This window comes from Oxyura jamaicensis, chromosome 1, assembly GCF_011077185.1.
Source record: "Oxyura jamaicensis isolate SHBP4307 breed ruddy duck chromosome 1, BPBGC_Ojam_1.0, whole genome shotgun sequence".
NCBI lineage: Eukaryota > Metazoa > Chordata > Aves > Anseriformes > Anatidae > Oxyura > Oxyura jamaicensis.
The window spans coordinates 197150821-197177979 of record NC_048893.1 but is presented as its reverse complement, the minus strand read 5'-3'; the positions used below and the strand labels follow the sequence as shown (position 1 = coordinate 197177979).

General features: G+C 43.4%; 2 protein-coding genes across 2 annotated transcripts in view; one reads left to right on the top strand and one right to left on the bottom strand.

Moving 5' to 3' along the window:
• Positions 1–1705: 1705 nt before the first annotated feature.
• DDIAS (DNA damage induced apoptosis suppressor) lies at positions 1706–11190 on the bottom strand. The gene is made up of 6 exons (XM_035329489.1): positions 11136–11190; positions 9381–9509; positions 8245–8406; positions 6335–6452; positions 2321–4473; positions 1706–2215 (listed from the first exon to the last, which is right to left on the bottom strand). Exons 2-6 carry the CDS (start codon positions 9491–9493, stop codon positions 1930–1932), a joined length of 2832 nt encoding a protein of 943 aa, XP_035185380.1. The 5' UTR covers positions 9494–9509; positions 11136–11190; the 3' UTR covers positions 1706–1929.
• Positions 11191–11708: 518 nt separating this feature from the next.
• PRCP (prolylcarboxypeptidase) overlaps positions 11709–27159 on the top strand; it is a 33777-nt gene continuing 18326 nt past the window's right edge. The window contains exon 1 of the mRNA XM_035329564.1: positions 11709–11931. Within this exon, the coding sequence (XP_035185455.1) occupies positions 11794–11931 (138 nt within the window). The 5' untranslated portion in view covers positions 11709–11793. The remainder of the gene's footprint in view (positions 11932–27159) is intronic.

The following is a 27159-nucleotide window of genomic DNA, read 5'->3' as shown; positions in this document are numbered from 1 at the left end:
CTAATCTCTATGTCTAATGTCTTCCTAAGGTTAGGGAATCAACCACAAACTTGGTGTTTTTTCAGGTGTTCTATTAATTACCTTCAGTGTTAAACATGCTATGTTTTAGGGTTTTTTTTTTATTATTTTTATTATCCCTCCCCCCACATAATTGCATCATATCAGCTTGTACAAAACTACTTGTAAGTGTAGTACAGGGATAAATTTGCCACTGAATAAAAGCACTTACTTTGGATGAAACGTTTCATGTCAAGGCATGGTCAGGTATACAATGTAGAAGTTCTGGCAGTGTTTTAGTGCTAGATCCATCAGGTCTGGCATATCGCTCAGATCAGATCAAACCCCCCGTGATAAAGAAGTGGGTGTTCGTCGAGCTCATCACAAGGGAGTGCTTTAAGAGTCAGTGGCACCAGTCTCATTTTATGTGGAAGACTGTAGTTTTAAGCATGTGCTTTATTGGCTAGGGCACCAATCTCTTAAAAACCCTCAACAGCTCCTTCCCTGTGCTCAGTGATTTCGATGTGGGTAATGCTGTCTTTCCCTCTATTTCTTCTACATAAGATATAAATTCAGATTTAACATTTCCAGGTCGGCTACATTTCTTATTCCCTTTCCACTTCCCCTTAACAGAGTAATCGCGTAGGATTTTATTTGAACAGGTATAACATCAGGAAACGCAGGCACATGCACAAATCTAGGCTGGTTCATGCAGGCTCACCCTACAGCCCTGCACTGTCCTGACCAGAGCAACCGCAGAGTAGTCCTGGGGCTCTGACTTGCTGCGAAGCACAGGCCTGCAGCTCAGCTGGGCAACGCCCCACCAGCATATAACAACTATACAGCTTCTCCTGGTACCAGCTGTGTCAGGAAGTCCTGCGCAGGGGTCTGTGTGTCAGAGCACATCACTGCTGCACTCTGCCCTTGTGGTTTAGGCTGGCGTCACTGGCACAGCACTTAACAAGTGACCCCACTCACAGGTACGATGTTTGTCATGACTTTAGTCATCTCATCTAATTACTTTTAGTCCTGCTTTATTTTTTTCCTGTCAATAATTGGATGTTTCTTTTTCTTCCATTTATGTTTAGGACCCAGGGACTACAGAGATCTGGGCTTTGGCCTGTAAGACCCTACCCAGTTCAGCCTCTTGCACTGCCACCTACTGTTGCAGCAGCCTCAAACACCAGGAAGAAAGTCTGGGCTGTGCTCAAGTATCTTGGACAGCAAGGAGAAAAAAATGGTTTGCTGCCTAGGGTCTTTCAGTTATATCCAGGACTAGGCTTCAGGCTGTCTTACTGTTGGACAAATCTGAACCTGTGTCTCAATTTCCTGAGCTGTAAGGAGGGGGAAAAGGACACAGATGGACAGGGACAACAACAGAAAGAAAACAACCACCGACAGCTATGGAAGATCTTTTTTGTAGTCTGTTTACCTATAGACTCACTGTGTAGTCCTGAGAAACTGTTGTCTTCAGAGCCTGCAGGAATGGTGCAGTCTCAGCACACCTGTGCTCTTGGGGCATAGCTCACCAATATCCTGCTTGACTGCAGAAGCAGCGTGTTCAATCTCAGATCAATCCTCAGAGTCACGTAGTAAGAACCTGGAAGGGAAAGGACTCCAGGGGCTCTTCTTGCGAGGAAGAGACAATAGTGAACCATAAAATACTTCACCTATCTGTACTTGAAAAAGTGGGATTATTAAACGCTCACACATTTACAGAAGTGTTTATTGCATGTTTTAATTTACAGTAAAATAAAGTAACAGCAGAATTCTCTTTTCCCCATCTCTATTGTACAAAGCTCTGCAAATAAGCAAATAATCTTAGGAAGACATATGCCAAAAAGTATATAAAAATGGATTTTAAACAGCTCTTTTCTTGATCTGAGTCATTCTAAAAAATAATTTAAAATAACAGCATAAAAATATAACTTTTTACTGTTTTGGCTTATGGAAAAAGGGGCTCTGTGCTTGGAAGAACAACTCAGGAGACCAGCCTGTTGCCCCTTCCAATATAAACCCTGAATTATTTGCACGTGAGTAGCGATTCTTTCCTTCTGAAGAGGAACAAGTTTCCAGGAATGAATCATTTAAAAACAAGGCCTTGGTGGTACCTGCAGACACAGGAGTTGCTACAGTCCCAGCTGTATTCCCAGAGTTTAACCTCTCACTTCTGAAGCATGCATCTTTTTCACTGTTCTCTTTGCTTCCAGAAATTGGGTTCCTGTCCATGTGCTCACAGATCAATTGCGAGTCAGTAGCCCAGCTAGCTGTTTTTAAGCCTAAAGATGCAGTAACTTTCAGTCTTTTGTTTGCAGATGGAGGGATCCACTCCTCAAAGTCAGCAGGCAACTGGCTGTTTTGGAACAGCTGTGAAACAGAGCTATGACTTTTTTTCTCTTCCTCGTTACACAGCTTTTTGCATTTCACTAACCTGCCAGTAAGCTGCTGTAACAGAGTGTTTTGAAAGGAAGACCTAGATCGCTTGCATTTGGAATGGATTTTAGCCGGATTTTTAGGGGTGAATATAGTGACAAAAGAGCTTTGTTCCCCCAAAGGCCACAGTTTTTGGATAGGTTTTGCCACAGGAGTTGACTCTGAATAAGGAACAAAGTCTTGAGCACTAACTGAATTGAATTCTGAATCATAAGAGGAGTAAGCTACTGGTGTACTGTGTTTACGAAAAGCAAGAGGGGACCTATGTAGGGAAGAGGTCTGTTTTAAACGGTTACAGGGAACATCCAAATTTAAAAGCCCCATTTCTGGAGTTGGGACCTTTCCTGTCAAAGTATCTTCCTGTATCAAAGAGTTACATGACTTATTTAAGAACTCTACAGTTTTTGCTACCTCACTTGTATCAAAGAGATCAGCAGAAACATTGTAGCTGCCTTCAGGGCACCTACTGTTTGGTGTCTCTCTCTTATTTATACTTCTGAAAGTATTTTCTTGCAGTTCTGTCAATGTTTTTAATTCTCTTTCATACATCCTCCTTGTGTTGTTGGGAGTTACTGGATCAGAGTCCCATGTCCCTGTTAATATAAGATCTTTTCTTTGGTTTGCTACATAAGAATTTTCTTTATTTCCACTACCAGCTGAACAGCTATCACGCGCAGACGGCACGCAGGTAGCTCTCTTGCTCCTTTGTAAACAGGAGGTTTCTTCATGTTCAGCAGCACGCTGCAGATTGATAAAAGGACAAGCTGACTTTGAAACTTCAGTATGTGCTTCTTTGGGCTGTCTGTTTCTTTTGGAAGCAGAATACTCTGATGTAACTGGTAAGGACTGTGATGGAGTAAGAAGATGAGGGTTAGGTATAACGCAAGATGCTCCACGTTCCTTGTCAGCTGAAGATGAAATGCTACAGAAAGACTCATGTTGTGACACCTCATCACTCAGAGGATTTGGATTTGACTGATGCCAAGTAAATGATATGCTCTCCCAACTATCTTTCTCTGCTGGTGGCAAGAACCTCCCTGATATGCTCCCTTCAGGTAAACCACCAGCTCCTGGGGCTTGCCTGGGATATGATTTGTTAAGATTTACACTCAACTTGCTGCTTTCAAGGGCAGTATGTTGGCCTGCATCAAGACGGGGTGACATTACAAAACCCTCACCTTCTATTCTGACTAAAAATTCATTTAGGCTTTCTGAGAACGGGAGCTCCTCCCAAAGCATGGAGTCTGTCTGAGACACTCCAGTTACACTTAAATGATTAGAAGTTGAGGTACGTCTGTTGTAAAAAAGGGAGTTTGGGGATTTTTCTTTGTAAGACTCATTTCCACTATTAATCTTTGGGTAAATGCTTTTTACTCCAAACTCTGAGGGATTTTTTAACAACCTGGAACTGTTTGGAAGTGAACACTTAGTCTCTGAAGAGGAAACTCTCTCTAATTTATCAGTCACAGAGATTCTGTCACTCTGACTAGGCTGTGAATTTAATTCATCCTCCTCCTCTTTATTCTCTTCCCTCACTGAAGAGCTGCAAAACTGTGAATCCCAAAGAGTTTGATTGTTAAGGCTTACACTGCACGATTCTGCAGAGACAGGCCTCCCCTCTTCTTCATGCTGTTCACTCACCAGCTTTCCCACTTCTAGAGTGGGAAAGTCTTCCGCTGTTACCCAAGCAACAGATGAAGTCAGGCTGAAGGACTGCTGCCAGCACCCTAAAAAACTTTCTCTGCCACTAGACTGAACAAAACAGGAGTTTCTGTTCCAGCTAGACAAGCTGCTGAGCTCGCTGACAGGTTCATCTATTAGAGGTGACAATGAACCAGGTAAGTGTGAGCTGTTATTATGGTTCCTGAATTTCCTGGACTGCAGGAGCCGATGGAAGTAGCTGATAACAGTAAAGCCAGTAACAGCAGCATTTGGCAGGAAGATCTGGCAAGCTGTAAGGGTTTTTGTACCTCTGTTAATTCTGGAACAATTTTGCAAGATGCTGTTGGCAAAAGAACACCCTCCATCCTCATTTGCACAACCCTGAGGAGGGAAAGGAAAAAATAGTAATAATGCTTTGGTTTAAGACAGAAAAAAAATAATCAAGGCATGCCTTTTAAATCAGGCTTAAATTTAGGTATCTCTTTCTCTTTTAGGTCGGAATCTGCACCAAAGAGAAGACAAAACAGTCTGTCACATAAAGCAGCACTCCCTGGGAAATAAGAACTGGCAAGGGCTATAAAGGGCATCACAGTGAGAGGTGCTTTGCTTGCTGCAATTATGCAGAGTTTTGGAGCTGGGAAAACAACCAAGAATTTAAGAAAGGACTTCACAGAAATTTTCTTCCTCCCATTAGGGCACTGGGTGCTCCACAGCTTCCTCCAGTACAGTTCTGTGCAACTGGCGAGCTGCCTAATGCCAGTGCTTTTTCTTTTGTCTAGGAGGCACTGGGCAATACTTGAAGCGAAGCACTCTGGTACCAGATACCTGACTTGGCAGCTCAGCTACCAAAGCCAGCATGTTATTTTCTATGTGATACCTCCATGAAATGGAAATAATTTACAACCTTTATCTTCTCAGATATATTTAGAGTAGTATTTCAGAGGAGTTTCAGCTGCAATTCCTTGTAACACCTGCTCCACTTTCCAAAGAAACAGCAGGTATACAATGATATTAAAAGCAGAGGGAGTATCTAATGTTTTGAGAAGTGGATAAACCTTCTTTTATCACCCCCTGAAGGTCTGACAATGCCAGAGAGGACAAAAGCAAATATAGTTGTCTTCAAATTCATCCATTCTTCTATTCCCTGAGTCCATGCAGGGTGCAAAGATTGAAACTGAAGACTGTTAGCCAAGGACAATGCCTTTCTAGGTAAGTCTTAAAATCATATGTATGTTTATACATCTCTCTCTGTATTTTTTTTAAAAAGTACATTGTGCTGATTCTGAATTTTATCTGGCAGAGTGCAACTGTATGCACAGCTGAACACAATAATATAGAAGTGTCTGTAGCCACAGGCTGAGCAAATGGTCTTTGCCTACATGTTCAGGCATTGTGTGTGCATTAGCAGCAACAAGGCTGTTGATACACAGAAGGATTGCTCTTATTTGTAAAGGTATTAAACCTAGAGAGCTGGTGAATGGTTCTAGCTAAATAAAGTTAATCCACAAGGTTCTCTAATTTCCATTGCTTAAGACACAACATGAGGAAAATCTCAGGTCAGATACAAGTTTTGTGGTACCTGTGGGTGAGGAAAAACACCTGAGCCAGGTAAGATTTTGTCAGCAGACTTCAAAATATGAATGACCCTCAGAAGCACCATTTTAAGAGAACTTAAAAGATAGTTCCCATGGAAATATTACAAGCAGCTAATATTTCAGAGTCTGTTAAGCACACAGGCAAACCACAGATGCCTATGTTAAACAGCTGTACTTTATCAGCATTTTTAAACAGTCTTAAATCCATAAATGTCAAAATGTTGCAAGGGGTGTGTGCATCTACCTACATTTCAGAAACCAGAAGACTATGCAGCATGGGAAAGGTAAGGCAAGGCTTGCAAAGACAGTCTGTTTCATGCTTGAACTGTATATGCTTTTTTTTTTTAATACAGATTCCAAGCTGTTACTGACATACACAGGAGTTGGCATTGCACAGCCTCTCTGAAAAGCAGCCCTGACAAGCTGTCAAGCTGACTACTGCCGTTCAAGGCTTTTGAATGTGACTCATTTAAAATAACACAGGAGTCTGATGAAGAGGAGCAGAATCATTCCCATATTCTAGCCCTAAATTTTCTCCTCAGGATACTGACATTCTGAAAAAAATGTCTTGATAAGTCTATGCCCCCAGCTGGCTACAAGCTAATGAAAAAACTCTTCATAAGAGTGTAATATGGATTAAAAATTACCTTCACTCCAAATATAAATCTTTTTCCAATGAAACAGGTTTCAACTGCTTCAACTAACACTCCTGGAGATGCATCGTTGTTTGTTTCTCCTGACAGTTGATTAAAGTCTTCAATACACCTTGAGTAAAAACATACCAAAATAATGCATCAGCGCAGGAAGATGTACATAGCGGTTCAGCTGTAGCGTGGGTAGGCCAGACCAAAGAGAAGATACTGTGGTAGCTTAAACTAAACAGAACGAGCACAGGAAATCGTGAACCTATAAACTGAATTGTTTAATTCACTTAATTTGTGAAATAAAAGTAAACAATCGTACAGGTTTAATATACGTACAACGTTTGGGTGTTCCTTGTGTGGCTCCAATTTTTGGATCAGCACAATGATTTACATATTATAATGCTGCTATAAATGCTGCTGTTAATTACACATCCTTGTTGCCTGCATCTTTACAGCGATGGCAGCATCCATATTAAGTCATGCAAATAGTTCTGCTTTTCACAGTTCACAGTAGTACAGCGGTCTAGTGTAGAATGACTCCCATAAGAACATTTTTAATGCTGTTCATATGGGGTTTAAAAAGAGTTATCTTTGACCTGATGATAACACGAATCAGTGGAAAATAAAAACAGAGAGAAAGAGAAAGAGAACATATCTGAATATCTTATCATAGCAGTTTGACATAACAGAAAGTCTGACGGTTTTTATGTGGGTGGTCAGGCTCTAAGGACTAACAGCCATTCTTAGAAGTCCCTCAATGCTAAAAACCTGATCCCATTAAAAAAAAAAAAAAAAAAGCTGTAAGATGCACACTTTTTTCTTAATCCTAACTATAAGAACAACTAAACTAAAACAACAAAAACAACTAAAAATCCACCCCCCCCCCCAAGCCAAACAACCCAACCAAATAGAAAAATGACAAAAAAAACAACCAACCAACCAAAAAAAAACAACCAAAAAACCCAACCCAAACACCAAAAACAAACAAACAAAAAGAACTCACAAACCTGACTGGCTCTTTTTACCTTAAGACTTATTTTCAAATCTCAAGGGAAAATTATGTTTACATCTCTGGAAAAGTCAACATACTTAGTAATTTGCCATTAGATGAAGAAAATCACATCATCTCAAATTTAGGTGGAAGGATCCACCCAAGGGCCCAACTAACAGTGAAACTCACTTAGCAGCTGGTACTCATCTTAGAACGGAAATCATAGAAATCACAGAATGGTTTGGGTTGGATGGGACCTTAAAGCCTACCCAGTCCCAACCCCCTGCCATGGGCAGGGACACCTTCCGCCACACCAGGTTGCTCAAAGCCCCATCCAGCCTGGCCTTGAACACCTCCAGGGATGGGGCATCCACAGCTTCTCCGGGCAACCTGTGCCAGGGCCTCACCACCCTCTGAGAGAAGAATTTCTTCCTTGTATCTAATCTACACCTACCCTCTTGTAATTTAAAGCCATTCCTCCTTGTCCTGTCACTGCACCCCCTGACAAAGAGTCCCTCCCCAGCTTTCCTGTAGCCTCCTTTAGGCACTGGCAGGCTGCTGTGACGTTTCCCTGGAGCCTTCTCTCCCCAGGATGAACAACCCCAACTCCCTCAACCCATCTTCACAGGAGAGGTGCTCCAGCCCTCTGATCATCCTTGTGGCCTCCTCTGGACTTGCTCTAATGTATCTTCAACAGAAAAGCAGAGGATCTCTTACATAAAAGTAATACATACCAAAATGTAAAGATTTCAAATTAAAGATTTTCTCTAGGTGACGGGTACTAGGGAAATGCTGGAAGGGAATGTTTTAACAGCTTTTTTTCCCATTTGCCTCCCCACAATCCAAGCTCATCTCAATTTTTTTTTTTTTGAGGTTGAAGAAAAAGCAGTAGCTACATAGGCAGAAGCAATGCATTCCTTACCTTTGCAGATTTCCTGCAGTGACACCAAAGTATGGATCTAAGCAACTTCCAAACACAGTAATGTCAAACAAATCATTTGTGTCAGCAATCTTCAGGGACAATCTATATCTGTACCCTGCATCTTTAGCGTCTCCTGTGCAGCCACATTTTAGACAGTTAAACCTGACAACAGACAGTAAAAGAATAAAAGCCAAATTGAACACATGAACTTCACTGCCGAGCTAAGAACTTACCTGCAGTCTAAATGCCACTAGAATAATGCATCAAATGTGCCATCACAAATTATAAGATTATTTCTTAGTCTTTATCCCTTGAGGCATTAATATTAACATAAGCTCAGCATTAATAAAATTAATATTAACATAAGCTCAGCAAGGGGCCTGTATCACTACTGAATCCCTCTGGCTTCTTTGGTAGATTGATTAAATGCTAGTCTGTTGTCAAGCTGGAGAGATACAGTGGGCTTTGAACGACCTTTGGGGGACTCTGAACTCCTTGACACCTCCGTCTGTTTGTGTTTTGCTGTCTTCTGGGATTTTGCTTTCTGGAACTTCGTGTAAAATCTAGATTTAAAAAATCATCAGGAAACAGCCCTGTTGTATCTTTGACTTCAGCATGTGAAACAACAGATATTCTTCCTTTTCAAAGCCAGCTCCTTCCATTTTGTGCTGATATTCATTGATTTGTTGTTCTTTTGTGTCATAAATTTGATGTTAACAGTGGGAGGAAAAAAAAGAAAAGCTCATCTCTACCAGGACACACAGCAAGTGGAAGAATCATAATGGATTACATCATGCATTGAATCACAGAATAAGAAGAAACAAAGAAAATACATGATTTGTTTTGCAGGGGCTTTTAACTAATGCTTTCTAGCTTCAGAACAGCACCGAAGAATTGAAGTGCAAGGGATACAGTTGGAAGATATTAACACACATCTGCATTCTCCTGAACTGTCCTTTGACTTCACGTGGCACAATATAACTCGTGATTCTTAATGATCTGCTACAGGACTTTAAAGAAATCCAAGTGGTGCTAATTTCAGATATTTATGTTAGTTATCATTTATTTCTCTGATTAGTTAGTGGTGACTTTGTGCTCAGCTGTCAAAGACTTGCAAGGCCTCTTACAGCACGTACCTCTTGGGGTTCAGCACCAGCCTAGAAAAGCAGATCTGACAAGCAGGATAAACGAAGCAGGAGTTCTGGACAGAAATTACAGAGGCAGCCAAGAGTCCTCTCACTTTGGTCATGTGCTCACAGAATCACCTGAAAGAGGCAAGTCAAAATGTTTAATGAGTTCTGGTTTTATGAAATGTTAATCAGAGAGTTCCAACTTTAGCTACCAAAACGTTCTCTACAGCTGATGTAAACAAGGCTTTATAAATCCTTCTTTGAAGAGCACATTTATTACAGTAACAGTTAATTATAAATCTCCTTTCAATGTATACTGCAGAACAAACCCAGAATAGGAAGTGAATTCCACTTCTTCACCCTATCACTCCCTCAGGGAAGTAGAGGGCTAAGGAGATAAAGGAAGCCTGAATATGTCTTTTATATGTTAAAAGCCGTTTTATAATCAACACTGACATTTCGTCCATACTTTGCTACAAAATAGTTCAAGTCTCAGCCAATCCCTTGGCCCTTGGCGGCACTGTTCTCAGCATTCTGGTAAAAACAAGAACTGTAACATGCGTACTAGAAAAATGCGAGTGACTGAAGTCATTATTCTGAGTAGTTCAGAGGAAAAACAAAATCAGATATCCAAATATTCCCTATGGCAGAAAGGCCTGGAGGAAAAAAAAAAAAAAGGCAGCAATAAAAGGCAAAAGCTTTACTGGATGATCAACCAAAATGAAAAATTTCTCTTCTGAGCATACATTAGCAGGGACTCATTTGACTGATTAAATGGTGCCCACCTTCAGTTTGTGCTAAAATAGAGCTCTTCTGTTTTACTTGCAGGACAAGACACCACCACGCAGTGTGAATAAGACACAGCAACAGAGAAAAAAGAAGTAATAAAAACGCCCCCAAAGATGGACTTAGAGCAATCAGCAGGTGCTTCACGTTCTGATTGCTTTTCAGCTCTGAACTATATAAACAAAGCATTCTGCTACCTGTCTGAACTTTTTAATGAAGTAACTAAAGAGATTCCTGAAAACTTTGCAAATATTGTAAGTATTCTATTGAAAACCGGGAGTTAAAGCATAGAAAAATTTGCATTTTTCCATGGGTTATGTTAAGAGAGCAGGGGGCTCAATCCCACTAACGCTTTCTATGGCATAAATAACGTTTGCCACCTGGTTGGTAGTGAACACAGCCCAAATGCAGAAGATCTGCTAGCCTTTTAAACTGTGAGAAAAATCTCAATAATTTTCTTCAGACAGGACCTTCTGTGAAGCTATTTTATTGGCGATTGTAATGGCTGGCATCCTGTCAGTCAGGAGCGCATTTAGTAAACAAATCATCACCTTTTATTCCCTATTACTCGATGCCTGATCACCTCCTCATTGGCTGAGTACTACAGGTTCACAAGCTACTCAACACTCCTCTATACCATCCACATATGTACATTTTTTCTTTTTTTTCAACCCTTTAATTTCTCCTTTCTTATGTTTTGAGGACTTGTGATCTTTGTCTTACTGTTCTCACACTACTCACCCTGTTCTCAGCCTTCTACCTTACTTGGAACAGCGAGGCCTTCTACTGTCCCCTTCTCTACTTAACATTTCTATTTGTTGTGACTACACAGCTACCTTTGAACGCAGAAGGTCAGTTTTCTACCGCAAAAACACAACTTAGCTTCTCACAAAACCAAACCCAGCGACCCCAGCGAAGACACTGAGCCCCAAGGCACGGCTCGGACCCCCCGCCCCTTCCCCTGCCGCTCCTCACCGATGCCTTCCACGGGCGCCCGCTGCCCTCTGGCGGCTCCCAGGGCCTCCTGAGGGAGCCACCGAAGGCCCTGCAGCAACCTCGCACTGGGACCCGAGGACACCGTGGGCCGGAAGGAGCCGCGGGGCTCCCCGGTCCCCGCCGGGCTCCCTACGCCCCGCCGCGGGGAGCTCGGCACCGTCCCGGCCGCCTCAGGGCCTGGTGCGGCGCCATAACGGCGCGGCCCCTGTGGAGAAAGCGGAAGTGCGGGTGGTTGCCGAGGGCCGTTGCTAAGGGCGGGGACGAGGAAGCTCTCAGCCAATGGCGACGCAGCGCGGCGGTAGGGCCTCCCCCAGCTCCACCCAATGAGATGCGAGGATGCCAGCCTCACGCGCCCCCGAGCCCCTGCCACTTCACGCCCGCCACCTCGGCCGACCAACCGCGAGAGGGCGCGCGCGTCGTCCCCGCTCGATGCAACCAATCGTAACCCCCCAACCCTTCAGCCCCCGCCCACCGAAGCGAAAACCCCTCCCCTTCCGGCACCGTCCCTCAGAGCGCCCCGCGCGGGGCGGAGTCGTGGCCACACCCCTTTGCCGGCTCCTGCCGGCACCGGACGGGGAGGGGGCGGTGGGGCCGCCATAAAGCGGCGGGGCGGCGGGCAGCGCCCCAAGGCCTCGCTATGCCGCGGCTCCTCCTCCCCCTCCTGCTGCTTCTGCTTCTCCTTGGCGAGCTCGGTGCCTTACTGGCGCCCCGCCGCCGCCGTGGTGCCCCGCCGCCGCCTCCCGCCCCTTACCTGACGCGTTACTTCTCGCAGCAGGTAGGAGCTGTGGGTTTTGCAATAGAAAATCTCTTCCCTCTGTACTCGGGTGTTGGCGGTTCTAACAGTTCTCAATGTGTGGGTGAAATCCATAGCATGTGCACAGACTGTGATTTTGACTACAAGTGCAGGTGCTGTCCCCTTGCAGGAGCCTCAAAATCCTGCCTTTTTTTCCTAAGTTTTCCCAAAGCCGTCACTGGTTTCTCCTGATGTGTCAGGAAACGTTTGCATCTCGACTTTTGCTATCCCTGACTTTGTAGGGGAGGTAGTGGCTCCTCTTGCTTGGAGGTGTAGTGAGAGGACGCTTCTGGTACTGCCTGGCTCTGGTGGGAGGCAGGCGTGTAGCCTGGCTCTGAATTTTATGCCCTGGTCTAAGCGGGAGAGCTGTGGGAGGGCGATATTTAATGCGCAGGCATCTTGGGTGGTGGTGCATGGATTGAACTTCTCAGTGTTGGAGAAGGTGAACTGAGCATGGGAAGATGAAAACTGGAGGGGTATGCTTTCAGAGAGAACAGACATAAAGACAACAGGTAAGCTGTGTAAGGTTATCCTGAAATAGCTACAAGGTAATTTTAGAGTCCAAGTTCTCTTCGTTAGAGTTGGGAGGTGGGTATGGAGCTGTTAAGGGAAATCCACACACTAAGATTATACTGCTGTGATCTATTTCTGCTTGTGAGTGGCCTTCTTCTAGGGGCCTGCCTGCAAAACCTATGGAATTTCTGAAGGTTGAGAGCATCTCTACCCAATGAATGCTTTTGAGTCTCTCAGGAAGCAATTGGAGGCTTCGGTCCCTCCATTAGCTCTTCTTCTACCCATTAAGCTCATACTGTAGATGCCTTCTGCAGTGCTGTGGTGGTTTTACTGTGCTAGGCAGCTGAACACCGCAACCGCTCGCTCACTCCTCCTCCTCAGATGAGGAGGGGAAGAAGTAAAGGAAAGAACAACTCACGGGTTGAGATAAGGATAACTTAATTAAAGAGGAAAAAAAAATATATTATTAAGGAAATATTATTATTAATTAAACAATTCAACTAAAGAGAAAAAAAGGGAAAGGGGAAGAGGGTGGGAGAAAGGGAATAACAAAGCAAAACAAGTAAAGGCTGTGTGGAAGTGCAGAGGAAAGAAATTACTCTCTACTTCCTACAAATGAGCGATGCTTGACCACGTCCTTGAAGCAGGGCCTCAACGCACGTAGCCGGTGTTCGGGAGGAGGACAGACGTTTTTGCAATGAGAGCCCACCCCTCCCCTCTTCTTCCTTTTTCCACCTTTTATTGCTAAGCGTGACATTGTATGGTATGGAATATCCCTTGGGTTGGTTTAGGTCAGCTGCCCTGCTGATGTTTCTTTCTCACTTTTTGCCCACCCCCTAGGAGGGTCAGAGAAAGTCCTGATGCTGTGCCAGCACTTCTCAGCAGCAGACACAACACTGGTGTGATCCCACTGCTGTTCTAGCTCCAAGTGCAGAGCGCAGCACTGTATGGGCTGCTGCAGGGAAAGTTAACATCCCAGCCAGACCCAGTACAACTGCGTGGTTGGTGTTGGCCAGGATATCAGCCCTGTGGTGTATCTCGCTGGGTGACACCCAGTTGTAGCATGCCGGCTGTTACACATTGCTGCCATTGTATCAGTGGTAGTCATTCATGGTCTGGACCGCCCTCTGTCACCATGCTCACACCTCTGTCCTCATCCCCTTTTGGAGTTGTCCTCTCACCTGCTTGTTGTCCCCAGGCATCTGCAGAGGTAGCCTGTGTGTGCCCTCCAGTTGCCAACAGCGTGGCAGAGTTGCCATGTGCCTGAAATTTGTGGATTTTGGCAGGTAGATAGATCTTGAGAGGAGGGAAGGAAAAATCCCAGTGACACTGTTGTAAAGGTGATGCCGGATCTCACTCCCTTCAACCTCATCCTTGTTTTTCTTCCTTACCTCAAGCAAATTCATGTTGGCTGTGAGTACCTGCTGTGGCAATTGGATCCTGCTGACAGGCTCTGAAATCCTCACCTTCACTGCCCAAAGGCTTACAAGTATCACAGAACATGGTGGGAGATGTGTGCGTATTCATGTTTTGGGTTTTTGGGTGTATTCCTATTGTGATAAATGACTGCGTCCCAAATAGGATTCTAATTAAAGTTTGATTAAGCGAATAGAGGCAAGCAAACAGCACTGGGTGTGCCGGGAGTCTCTGCTCTACCAGGACACACACCTGTTACATCAGGTGGCTGATATTTATGCTCCTAGACTAATACATCTTCATCACTATTCCTAGAAAAGGTAGGGTTATTGTAATTAGTTCCCAGAATCTGAATCCTATCTGGACGCATGCGTATCAGTCTCTGGTGGTCTTTCTGGGGGTCTCTTGTGCTGAAGGCTCGTAGTCTTCCTCCCAGGCTTTGTCCTTCGGTTGTCCTTCAACTCCCCCTTTCTCCTTATTTGGTGGATCTCTTTGCTGGTTATCAGAGGCTTGCACAGCGTCCCATGCAAAAGTCTGCAGTTTCCTAAAAAAAACTCCTTGGTCCTCTTATCTCCCAGACTCGAGTCTCAATGTTCGCCCTTCAAACCCTCTATTTACACAAATTGCTGGATCGTTCCTTTGCATGATACAAGAACTACGTACACTGATCACTCTGCTTTTCTTAAATAGAAGGTTATATTTCATCATGCATTGTTCCATGCTGACACGAATCAAATGAACACATTTCACACTACCATCAGACTTGGATGTTGTTGCCTGTCACCTGAAAGATGTAGGGCTAGCATAAAAGCTCTAATCACATGGAGGCGTAAAACTTTTTTTACCACTAGCATGGAATGTAGAACTAACAGGCAACTCTCCAGCCTTTATGAAACGTGCACTGAGTGCAGCTGTCTGGGAATTTGTAATTACATTATGATTCTGTAGTGGAACATAAATACTGTAATTACGGGTGGTGATACTTTGCCATCTCTGAGGGTTGATGTTGTTGGTTTACATTAGAGTTGCTTAGATCTTGAATCATCAGCCTCTGTTCTTCCATAGCTGAAGTTGCTGTTTTGATTGTAGTTTTTCCATTATCAGTTCATATAAAACCACAATATAGAAATGTTTTTACAACATGGCAAAGTATTATGCTGTCACAAAGAAAACATTTACACTTGAATTAACAAAGCAAAACTATTTGAATAATCTTTAAATGTTCAATATTTCCATGAAAGACAATTTTGAAGTCCATATAGATATCTTGCATGAGTCCTGGTGCTTAGGAATTTACCTCCTGAGCACTGTGAACAGTTCATTAACATTGTACGATAAAGAACAGAATTACAGAAGCTGAAAATTTCCTTGTGGAGTTACAATCTCTAAGCAGAGCTGCTTGGCATGGAGGCCTGGAGACCTAGAATGTTGCTCGAGGGTTCAGCATCAGCACTTACTGACATCTGAGTCTGTGATGAGCCAGGTATGTGTCTGCTTTCAGAAAAATGGTGGAGAAACAGAGTTGGAGTTCAGCTTGAGAGCAGTTTAGGTTGAATTTCCTTCTGTTTGCCACTTTAAGTGTCTGACACCCCTGACAGCAGGGCTAAAGTCTACACCTGGAGAAATAAGTCACACAATGCCCGTGTCAGTGTGACTGGGACCTCAGCTTGCGTGTCAGATGTACTGAACTGTTTGTCCTTAGTGTTCTGTATTATTTTGGCTTGGGGATGTGACTTTTTCCCCTCAGTAAGTAAATGTTGCCTTTAAGCTCTCCACTTCTCCGATGCACAAGTGATATTACCGTGATCTAAAGGTACCTGTGATGCTGCCATAGGTTGGTACACAGCCCTTGTAGGAGAAACTGACATCACCCATATCTTTACACCAGCTAACCATACCTGTTGTGGGGGAGTCAGTCTCCTTTTTAGCTCTCGTGATAGACTGGTGTGACTTCTGTAGGCAAGACTGCACTTGCTTCTGCTTTTGTGTCTGGCTCTCAGACTTGGGGTTTGTGTGTTAAGTCAATCCATGTAAAACTGACCTTTACAGAGAGATGTGTAGGTTGTATGGAGCTGCAAGCACAAGGCTGCTCTGAATGGCCTCTTTGTAAGCAGCTGTGTCAGTGACCACAATGAAAATTGACAGAAAGGGCTTCGAGGCACCTGAGGGCTGTCTCCTCTTTACCCAAGGAGAAATAATCCCACAGCGGGGAGTGTCTGGAGTCGGCAGCTTTTTCTGACCTTCAGGGAGCCTTGTCTTGCATCTGCATCATTCCTGTCTTCAATCACTATGTTGGGGGGGGAAAAAACAAAACAGCAACAACAAAACAGAGTTTGTGTTGCTCTAAATGCAGAACTGCAGAGAATGGTGCTCCAAATGTCCTGGTATTTAAAGGCTTCTTGGTGATAGCTTGCCTTCTCAGAAAACAGAGTGATGTCTCTTCACTCCATGTGATAATTGGTGGTTGTGCAAGACTTAATGTGATGGGGGGCTCTTCTGCACAATCCCACTTTGTGCGCACATCACTCACTCTGTAAGCAGTTGTGAATTGGTCTGAGAACCAGCGTACCACGTACAAATAAATTTCTGTTGAGTGAGTTCCTGAGACTGGTCCTTCAGTCGTCTTTGGAACTAACACGTCAGTGATGTGGCCATTTCCACATGGGTTCTGGTTGCTTTTAATCACTTTCTAGTTGTCACACACGTCACTGTTTCATAGTTTAGCAAACTTGTATGCAAGTCTCTGTGCTCTAAAACTTACCTGTGCTTCACATTGTGTGTATGTAAAAGGAAGCTCCTAAAGTTTCAGAAGTAATGCAATTTGAGCTCTTCTGTCTCTGTCATGTTTCTTTTATGCCATATTTTGTGTTACAGACTCAAGTTTTGAGGCATAGAAAATGAAGGCTCTGATTGAAGGTGCAAAAATCAGAAAGCAAACTTAGAAAGTGTGTGAAAACTTGAATGCCTATTTCAAGCAAGAAAATAAAAGCTGAGAAGGACTGCAACAGACTAAAGAACACCTGTCAGAGAAGGAAGACCAGACCTGGTTCTTTCTGTTTTATGGGAAGGACCAATTTAGAGGAAATCTGTGAATCCTAGAATTTTCCTGCTCTAACTGAACATCAGTGCTACAGCAAAAAAAAAAAAAAAAAGACTTCAGGTAACTGTATGAATGAGCAGTGTAAGGGAAGTGAGGCCAAGAGATTGGATCACCTCTCTGACAGTGCTATCTTGATTTAATCCAAACTAAAGGTGCGGTTTTGCACTGAATGTTGCATCTGCTGTACCCGCAAGAAGGAAGCTTACAATTAAGGAACCAGGTATCTTTTAATCCAGGTTAATGCAGTTTCTGTAGTTTTTTCCACTATTGTGTGCAAATGAGTGGCATGGAGTATATGCATATGTACATACACAGGTGCTGTACAAGTTGTTGTAATGCTAATGGAGTAATTCTTAACTCTAGCCCTCAAATTTCCTTGTAAAGCTATTAAAGCAGATTGAAATCAGCAGCTTTAATTGTTGTTAGTAAGTTTTTCGGCAGCTTACGGTGACTCAAGGTGGTGTCTCAGAATAGTAACACATGGCAGGAATGGTTAAGAAGGGTTTGTTTTTCCAGTCTGGCAACACAATACAAGAGTACCTTCAGCTTCTGGTGAAGGAAAAAACAAAGTGCCTTTTACATAGCCCCATTAGAAGTTATGTCAGTGGTCAGAGAAGTGATGCTGATGTTTGTCTGAGGTGAATTACTTGGCGTATATGTTTTACTCATCAAGGAGTTCAAGAGCACTTGGCAGCTCTTACTCTGTGATATCATAACGTGATTTAAAACAGGAGCTGTAAGCTATAAACCGGCTCTATAAGCAAAACAATAGCTCTTATTCAGTGGACAGGAAAGCAGGGAAGTACTTGTTAAAGCTTGTCAGTGCATTTTTATTTTTATGTGCTACTTATCTGTGGGTCACAATGCAGGCATCAGCTTCTCAAATTAAGCAGGAAACACTTAATTTCCTCACAACTTGCAGTCTCTTCCTTTGAGTGAGCAGTTAATACTGAAGGCTACAAAAAGCATCAATAACCACTGCTCTCTCTGAAAATAAGCACTTTTAAATCTAGCTTTAACCATTAAAAAGCTGCAGTAAGAACGGCTGAAATACTTCTGCAAGGCTTTTTATTAAAGAAAGTCTAAAGAACTAAAGACTAAACAAAACTGCATGTGGCTGAAGTAATAAGCAGCAGAAAGGAATCCTGTTAGCTTTGTTGAAGCTACTTTAACTTGCACCCATTGCCTGAGCTCCCAGCTGTGTTTCTTGCTTTTGGGGGAGAGGGGGATGGAAACGAAGTTCAAAGCAGAATTCAGTGCTCATGTGTTCTGCGTGGATACTTTGAAGAGACCATCAAACAGCCAAAGGCACAGTCAGAGCCAGACAGTACAGATAATTTGTAATGTATGTCAAACTAGTGAGAGACTAGAGGTCGCACTAGATTACATTATTTCTTTAAGTCTTCAAAAACTGAAGAAATAGCTTAATTTTCTTTACTTCATATGTTCTGGAATACATAGGTTTTTATAGCTAAGGCAGTGACCGTTGGTGAGAAATTAATGGGAAAACCAGGCTGCGGTCAGTGATCTTCCATACACTTGTAAAATGATATTTTGTTTTGTTTTGTAGGCCCTTGAAGTCAGAATTAAGCGCAGGTGGAAGAATGGGAATGGTATTTCTTTTCAGAACAGTTTGTAGACCATCTTCCTTGCCTGTGGAGTAAGGAGTTAATTTTCTTTTGCTAATTTAAATTTTTCAGCACTGACCCCTAGGCTTGGTTCAGCCCTACTATGCATGGCAAATCTGGTACTCAGTGCTGCTGCAGTGCTACTGCCAAGTGGCACTGGTACTATAAGTGGTGCTGCACTGTGGTGGTAGCTCCCTAAATGCATACAGTGAGCAAAAAACCTTGCATGCTTTTGGGCAGTTTCTACTGTTAGAGTGACTTAACAGATGTTTCCTTTATTCAGTTACTCGGTCACAGTATGAAGCTTATGTACAAGCTTGCCCTTGCGTCAGCCTTGCTGAGAATGGTTAGGTGAAGATCAGCTCATCTGGAGAAGGTGATGGTGGAGCAAGATCCAAGAGATCTCTTTAGAGGAGAGGAAGGTAGCCAGCAAAGGGCCTGCCTGTGTGGGATATGAGTTTGCAGGAAGCTATGATACCCTGCTGTAGCCTCTACCTCTGGCTGTTGCTATGGACATGCTATGGATGTGCATCTCCTTTCATTTCTGGTTAATTTATTCCCCTTCTAAAGGGAGTAAATTTGTCTTGCATTTTGAAGCAAAAAAAAGAAAAAAAAAAAAGACAAACTTTCTAAAAGCATTGACAAAGGAACTGAGAAGGTAGGAGGTAGGCTGAGATGGTAGTTTCCATGCAGAAACTTCCCATCAAGACAACAGGAACAGAAAGTGGTGGGTATTGGACTCTGACTTCAGCTGGACTTGGACTGAGGCCAGGCTGAATTAAAGGAAGTGGGTGAAAGCAAAACTAGCATTAACAAAACATTTGATTTATGCCTCAAACCAGCAGCTTGCTTCTCCTTACTGCCTGACTCCCTGAAAATGGAGTCTTTCACAAAAGCTGTTCAAAACCATGTGCTGCTCTGGAAATGCTGGCTTTTCTCTACTCTTCCCTGCGCAGTGATAAATGGCTGACCACAAATGTACAGTTTTCAGTCCTTCAAGTCACAGTTACTGGGGTAAAATGCAGAGTTCCTTCAGCTCGTAAGCAGAGGCTCCTGTCCTACAAGCTGATGGCAAATTGCTTTTTGCAAGTGTCTCTGGTTCAGGGTCTGTTCTGAACAGGGTAGTTTGTATAAAAAAAAAAAGTTCTTGCCTCTTGTTGAGAAATAAAAATGGAAATAAAAAAATATTTTTCAGCTAAAATCTGAGGGCTTCTGTTCAGAAGCAAAGAACATATCTTTGCCACAAGAAAAGCATTATCAGTCCAAGTCAGTTGTGGGAGTTAACTGTACTGGTGTAGAGACTTGGTGAGTATCCATCTGTTTGGTAGAGCTTCTCAGCCACCAGAGCACCTCTGTAACAGCTGGAACAAGAGACCCGTGTGTTTCTGCTTGGAAGAGGAGCAATTTGTAGGAAACCTGTTGACCTGCAGAGAGCCAAGGGTGTGAATTCCCGAACTGCAGCTCATCTCCCCATCAGCCCCTCTGCTAGCATGTCGGAGCCCAGCAGGTATGCAGTTCTTCTGTCCAGATGTGTTGCAATCTTGTGGAGCAATAGCTTGTGGCATTTTTGCTGTTGCACAAGGGCTGTATGACTAACTGTGGCTTTCATGCTTTGTTTTCCAAAATGCTTCTTCCTCCCCTGCTCAAGATACAGACAGTGGTGACTGAGCAGCACTTTGCTGCCCTGGAAGTCTGGGAGGTAAAACAGTTGCAACTTGAGTTGAACTTTAAAAAATATTTGGCAATTTAGAAAGTTGTAGCCCTCTTGGGAGGAGTAGAGATGTTTTAGTTTGACCAAATGAAAATAGTCTTGAATTTATTTTTGGAACGCTTTGTTTAAATGATTAGCTGTATGCAAAGCTGTCGGGTGCTCTCAGCAAAACTGGATATCTAGTGTCCTGTACTGCTTAATCAGGGACATATTGAGAGGTTGTGTACTACTTTTTCTTTCCCTCTGAAGTCAGTCCTCCAACTGTAATGGATTTGTTATCGTCTGGCAGGCAGATGGAAAAAAGATAGATCTCTGCCTGTTACGGATCTGAGAGACCTTTCACCAGAGTAACTTCATTTGTGCTGGTGTTGTGCATCTTAGTGCTTTATGAAATAACGTGCTTTGGGTAATATAGCTCTGACCTGTTTGTTCCCTACTCCTTGCCCCATCCCTTGTCCCGTGGAAGAATTTCTCCAGGTTATTGGTGTCTTAGCTGGAAACATCAGTGTGTTATTGCCAGTTTAAATTCACACAGCTGACTGATTCTCAGCAGCACAAGCCCCCGCTGCTTTGAGAAGAATGGGGTGGGGGTGCAATTGAGAGCACGGTTAAGGCTTCGGCAGGAAAGCTGATCCAAGCTGTTCTTGTTGCATCCTCTCCCTTCTGCTGGACCTTTGTCATCCTGGAGTCTGGGGCAGAAAATTGGGGGGGGGGGCATGGGACTTCTCAGAAACAGGAACAAAGTATGTCCTGACTCACTGCTGGAGGATTTCTCACCCAAATTGTCCAAGCCTAAGCATGGCTGTGGAGTTTGTCTTTACATGGTTAGGGGGATCTGGAGTTTTGGTTGTGGTATGATGCCACTAATGGTTTGTGGAAGTCAAAACCTATTTGTGTTCTTTACGGTTGCTCTGGTTTCTAACATAAAAATAACCCTTCAGCATGCAGAGTCTGGGAACTGTTTATTTCTAACGAAGGTTGACCTGAGTAGCCTGGTGCTTCCCTACAGCATATCCTGTAGCTGTTTAAATGTTCTTTCGTCTGTTTCATCTAAGTGCTTCGTCCAAGCTGTGTGACACAGGGCAGGGGGTACAGTTCCTGTCTGAGACTTTGCTTGTCACTTCTTTTTAATCACTGAAGTGATAAATGAGTGCCAAAAGCAGACTTCCTTAAACAGTTGCAGCCTCCCTAGAGCAGATGACACAGTTCCTGCAGTGTATTTTGCTGAAGCTTCTTGTACACAAATCATGACTACAGTCAAAGGGCAGTGTGTTCACAAGGGCATAATCACAACTGAAATCCTTCCATTACAAGCATCTTAAGTCTGGATTTGCTTTTAAGGAGTTTCTTGGACTGAGAGCTAACTCTAGCAAAGGAAAAATTGCAAAGTGGTTTTCTAGACTATCACTAGTAAAATGGAAGTTGGAATTAATAGGTAGAAAGCTTGCATATTGTTATGTCTGTGTCATGTTAAATGTGACAGATGAATGACATAAAATTAAAGCCATTGACCAAAATCTCAGGATTGCTACAAATCTTCTGAATTTTGGGAAATATGAAAGATTATGATGGCATCAAGATTCTGTATCTGAATTCAATTTTTGTAGTTTATTTTTAGGACTTTCAAATTAGAGGGTCAGTGTAGCCTGATGCAAGAAGATGCAGCTCACATCAGTGTGTTCTTCCACCAAGCATCAAATGATTAGGTATTTTGATGGACTGGTGCTAGTCTTCAGTCTCAGCTGTCCCTTGGACCAGCATCAGTCTGAGCAAGGAATGCAGAAGTCAGTTGTTGAATACTTTGTGGAACACCTTATTTCATGCATTTAAGGTGAAAAAGATAAGAAAATAAAGCTAGCAGTGTTTCTGAAGTCACTAAACCTGTTGTGAGTTGAGTGATTCTGCCCAGCAGTGAATGAGATGAAGCCTCAAAGGCTGTAGTACAGAAAATACACACAAAAAAGGAAGCAAAGCAACATGAATAACGTTGGGGAGACGTACTTTTTAACTCATGCTTTATTTAGATTCCATTTCTGCTCCCATGTCTCCACTGCTATGGAGAGGTAAGTAGTGTGTGGGTATGTATTTCTGGTGGTACTCCCGTGCTGCCATGGTTTTTGAGCTTATGTATACATAGCAGCACTTGTAAGAAAATTTGGGGCCTCTTTGGATATGATGCTGTACAAAGATGGCAAGGCAGTCTGCCCTTGTGAACATCCAATTTAGATGGAGGAAGCCAAATTAGAAGAGGAAACAAAGCTAATATGGCCAGCGAACTGGAGAGGAGCCCCACAGCCTGCCAGGATTAAAGCCATGAATAGAAACACCAGTGAAATCCCAGGGAGGCTGGTGCCCATAGTGCCGTTCATGCAGGAGGATATCCTCAGACCATCCTGCATCTTCCTGTCCTTAGGAAACAATTCAGACAGGATGAACACTCAAAACAACTCCATGAACTCTTGGAGGGTGGAGCATGCCTCCTAATCCTCTGGCTTTTCACCAGTAAAACAACTGACTCAGTCTCAAATGGGAGATTTCCCGCAAGTTTGGGAAAAGAAAGCTATGACAACGTTAACATGAGGTGTGACACCAAGCTGAGTGGTATGGTTGTTACACCAGGAGGAAGGGATGCCATCTAAAGGGACATAGACATGCTGGAGGAGTGGGGCCATGTCAGTCTGAGTGAGATTCAACAAGCCTAAATGCAGGGGGTTGCACCTGGGCTGGGGCAGTCCTGACTGGGAGAAGAACTCACTGAGAGGAGCCCTGCTGTGAAGGACTTGGGTTCTGGTGGATGACCAGCTTGACATGAGCCAGCAGTGCATGCTTGCAGTTCAGAAGTCCAACTGCATTGTGGGCTGCATCAACACAGGAGTGGCAAGCAGGTTGAGGGAGATGATTGTCCCCTTCTGCTCTGGCCTTGTGAGGCCCCACCTGGAGTGCTGCATCCAGGTCTGGGGCCCCCAGCACAAGAAGGATGTGGGGCTGTTAGAGTGGGTCCAGAGGAAGTTCACAAAGATGATCAAGGGGCTGGAGAACCTCTCCTATGAAGAAAGGCTGAGAGAGCTGGAGTTCTTCAAGCTGTAGAAGAGAAGGCTCCAGGGAGACCTCATTGCAACCTTTCAGTACTTAAAGGGGTCTTATAAAAAAGATGGAGAGTGACTCTTTGCTCAGGCAGATAATGACAGGATGAGGGGTCATGGCTTTAAACTAAAAGACGGAAGATTTAGTTTAGATGTAAGGAAGAAATTCTTCACTCAGAGGGTAGTGAGGCCCTGGCACAGGTTGCCCGGAGAAGCTGCAGATGCCCCATCCCTGGAGGTGTTCGAGGCCAGGCTGGATGGGGCTTTGAGCAACCTGGTGTGGTGGGAGGTGTCCCTGCCCATGGCAGGGGGTTGGGACTGGGTAGGCTTTAAGGTCCCTTCCAACCCATACTGTGACTCTATGAAGGCTTTGCTTTCAGTCTTACCAGAATCTCAAAAGCATGAAGCCATCAGTTAGATTTACCACCCTGGATGACATTAAATGTTTCTTGTTAGATGCTACCCTATGAATTAGCCTCTTCTGGAAAAGGCTTAGTGTTGCTGTCCTGCCCCTCTAGTCCTTAATGATCTTAAGGTGCTGCCAAGAAGGAAGTTGGTTTTATCCCATGTGTCCTGTTTTGTCTTTGTACTTCACTTGGTACCATGGGTTCAGAATATTTCCAGGAGAGTGTTATTGTACAGTTGTTTGTCTGCTTAACTAACAAACATCTGCTGTGCCTTTTTTGTCTCCTCCCTGAGGGAGATGTGCATAGCAGGGCAGCTTGCTTTGGGAAGTACACTTAAAATAAAACAACAAAAAAAAAATCACATAGAGGAGATAAGTCATCTTTGAGAGGTCAACATAAGCACATGACACGTGCATGTACAAGGTAAAGTCAAAACTGTGCCACATATTTGGAGCGGAAGGCGGAGAGGCAGGCGCCAGTCCAGAGAGAGCTCTTCATCCTGAGCAGCACTGTAGAAATTCTGTGTGCTGAAGGATGAAAGCTGCTGGCTCAAGGCTTTGGTCTAAAGCTCTCACCAGTCTCTAGGACAAAGTGGGGGGGAAATACAGGGAGATTCCACTTCTTACTGAAACAAGGTTGACAGGGGTTTTTGTATGTGGAACTGAAACATTGCTGTTGTTTTCTTTGTCTCTGAGATGTAGCTCTCCAAAGTTTTCACATCCTGCCTACTGCAGGTGACAAAACCGTGCCTTAAACTTATAACTTCTTGCTTCCACTCCTCCTCCTCTTTCTATTTTAGTCTTTTATCAGAATATCTGATTCTGTGCAAGAGATGGTGTTGCATGTAAATCATAGCTTCATTTGTAAGATGCTGCTGTTGTGTTGTTGCTGAAGGCCGTTTTCTTAATTCTAACCAAATCTGCCAGGTAGCGTTTACAGAAGCTTAAAATTTTAATCTGTGTGACTGCTTTGGATAAATCCTGGATATAAATCTGGATAAATACTGTTAACCAGCAATTAAGGTATTGTATTTGTGTATTAAACTCTTCTTATGCCGGTATGGTCTGTTGTATTGAATTGAGTGTGATTGTGAAAGTCAAATTGCTTTTGTCGTACCCGTTCCTTTTGGGCATAGGAGCAGAAAATAATTTTTCTGGTTCAACATTTTAATAAAATCTGAATGGGCGATCAGAGTTACTGTGTGTTGAGGTGCACTTTACATGGAGGTTTTTTTACATGCTTGCCTTTAAAAAAGGCAGGGGGAAGAAGCCACCTGCTGAATGAGACCAGGCAGCTCCCATGTGCGATCCTGCAGTGCTTTGCCTACGCGACAGCTCCATCTGCTGTTCCTCGGCTACAACTTTCCCTTTGTGCCTGAATCTCCCATTTCACAATTTCACAGTGATTCTTGTGCTTCTTCTCTCTGACTTCGTACATCTTCAGACAGTCCTTATTCTTGTGAGGAGGCGCTGCTTGGGATATTCTGGAGTTGCATTTGGCAGTTCTGGATTCTTCTAAGTTCTTTAAATTTCTTGGCAGTAACTGGTAGCTGTGACATCTGTTTGCTTCACAAACATGAGGTTTTCTTTGCTGTTCATGTTATGTGTCTTACTCCTGCAAAGACAAGTTACTGAAAGGTAAGAAGCCCCATCATCTAGCAGTAAGAGTTTTTGCTGTTCAGTTGAGTAATAGGTACTTGTGATTTTTGTGAAGCAGTCTGGCCTTGTCTGTGCTGTCTGGGATTCTGCATGTTTTGTGAGAACAGACCAGCAGATCACATCATAAGTAAACTGTTGTAAATCCTATATGTACAGAGAATATTATCCATCATTCAAGAAAACATTCATATTTGAATATTACTATCCAGATTTTCCAGTTTCTCTGGAGTGGGAATGATGACAAGGGCTTTTGAATCAGTTCTGCACAATATTCCTCTGGATAGCCTCAACCTGCCTCCTCAAAGGCTGCTGATGCATTCACCTATTGTGATTTTTTTTTCCCCCACTGTTTTTCTGTCTGTTATGCACTAAGATGTCTGCACTGAGATTTTGGTATATAATTTTGTAGGTCAGGAAAACTGAATGCTTTGTGCAGTCTGGTAGTTGGCACTCTGGCTTCCTGCAGGAAAATAATCAAATGTCAAAGTTAGATGATTAATTTTTTCCAGAAAAGACAGATGGTGCACGTAAGCCTGTCTTTTGTTGTTTTTCTCAATTATTTATGACCAGCAGACTAACCAGAAAGGTTAAATAGGAAAAGATGCTTTCCCCTCTTGCAGATAGACCTGGAACAAAAGATGCTTGAGTTGTACTTTCTAATAGTATTGAAGTTTAATAACTGCAGTAATTTTTTTAGCTCAGCCTTATCTAATCTCTATTTAATTGTACAAAGGTCTTATGACCAAGGACTTTCATTTGTTCTGCCTTGCTGCAAATCACTCTTGATATAGAAAGTGAACTTAAAATAAACAGTAATGTGCAAACATAGAAGCAGCAGGTTAGTTATTTGTGTGAAATAAGCCTGGCGTGTGTTGTTATTACTCGAATTCAGTGAAATAACCACTAAATACGTGGATGGTGCCACCATCATGTGCTTAGTGAGTTATCCCACAGAGCAAAACATAGAACATAGCTTTATTTAGGTCTAGCACCAGATAGTGGAGTGAGCTTCTTCAGCATGAAGACCCTGTCTCGTGTGTCAGGACAATGCACAGATATTCAGCTGTTCAGTGAGCTACAGCACAGCTGCCCTCTCACTTCAGCATCATGTCTGATCCTTAGGTTCAAGAGTGAGTGAGCTTTGAGAGAGTTTGGTAGGACTTTGCAGCAGTGTGTATCTTAAGTTTCTGCACTGTCGCAAAGAACGCATACATATGTGGTATGGATTAGCTGGGTCCTGCAGGTCATGAGTTGGGCTGCCTTTCCTGAGTTGCCAGGAGAAATCTGCCCAGCAGTTAGATCATTGTGTTAGCAGCAAGTGCTTGGATTTGCTCTTTGTCTGCTTCTTCACGTTAACTTGAAGGTATTTTCAAAACAGAACGTGGCAGCCTGGTTCCGGCATCATCTGAGAGGTTTGGCAGAGTTGTCACTGTAAAGGCAGTTGGGTGAGCAGAAATGCTCAAGCAAGCAGATGTCAGGCTGTTGCCATCTGCAGGAAGCAGCACGAAAGGAAAAGATGCTGCTTTATGCTCATGGAAGTCAAAGTTGGGGAAGTACAGGTCATCTTCAGCTGATGGGTAAAAATAGCAGTGACTTGTGAATATGTGGGAATTTACAGCATAGCACTTGAGGGCTAGTCTGCTTATTAAAAGCTTGTGTGGGTATTTTGGTTGCAGAATAAGATCTTGCTGGTG

Coding starts and splice junctions, on each gene's coding strand:
- DDIAS (XM_035329489.1), bottom strand. CDS start 9,493: ATGACCAAAGTGAGAGGACTCTTGGCTGCCTCTGTAATTTCTGTCCAG. Junction 8,407..9,380: donor CTGGTGCTGAACCCCAAGAG/GTACGTGCTGTA, acceptor GTCTGTTGTCAG/GTTTAACTGTCTAAAATGTG. Junction 2,216..2,320: donor GCTGACTTTGAGGAGTGGAT/CCCTCCATCTGC, acceptor CATGGACAGGAA/CCCAATTTCTGGAAGCAAAG.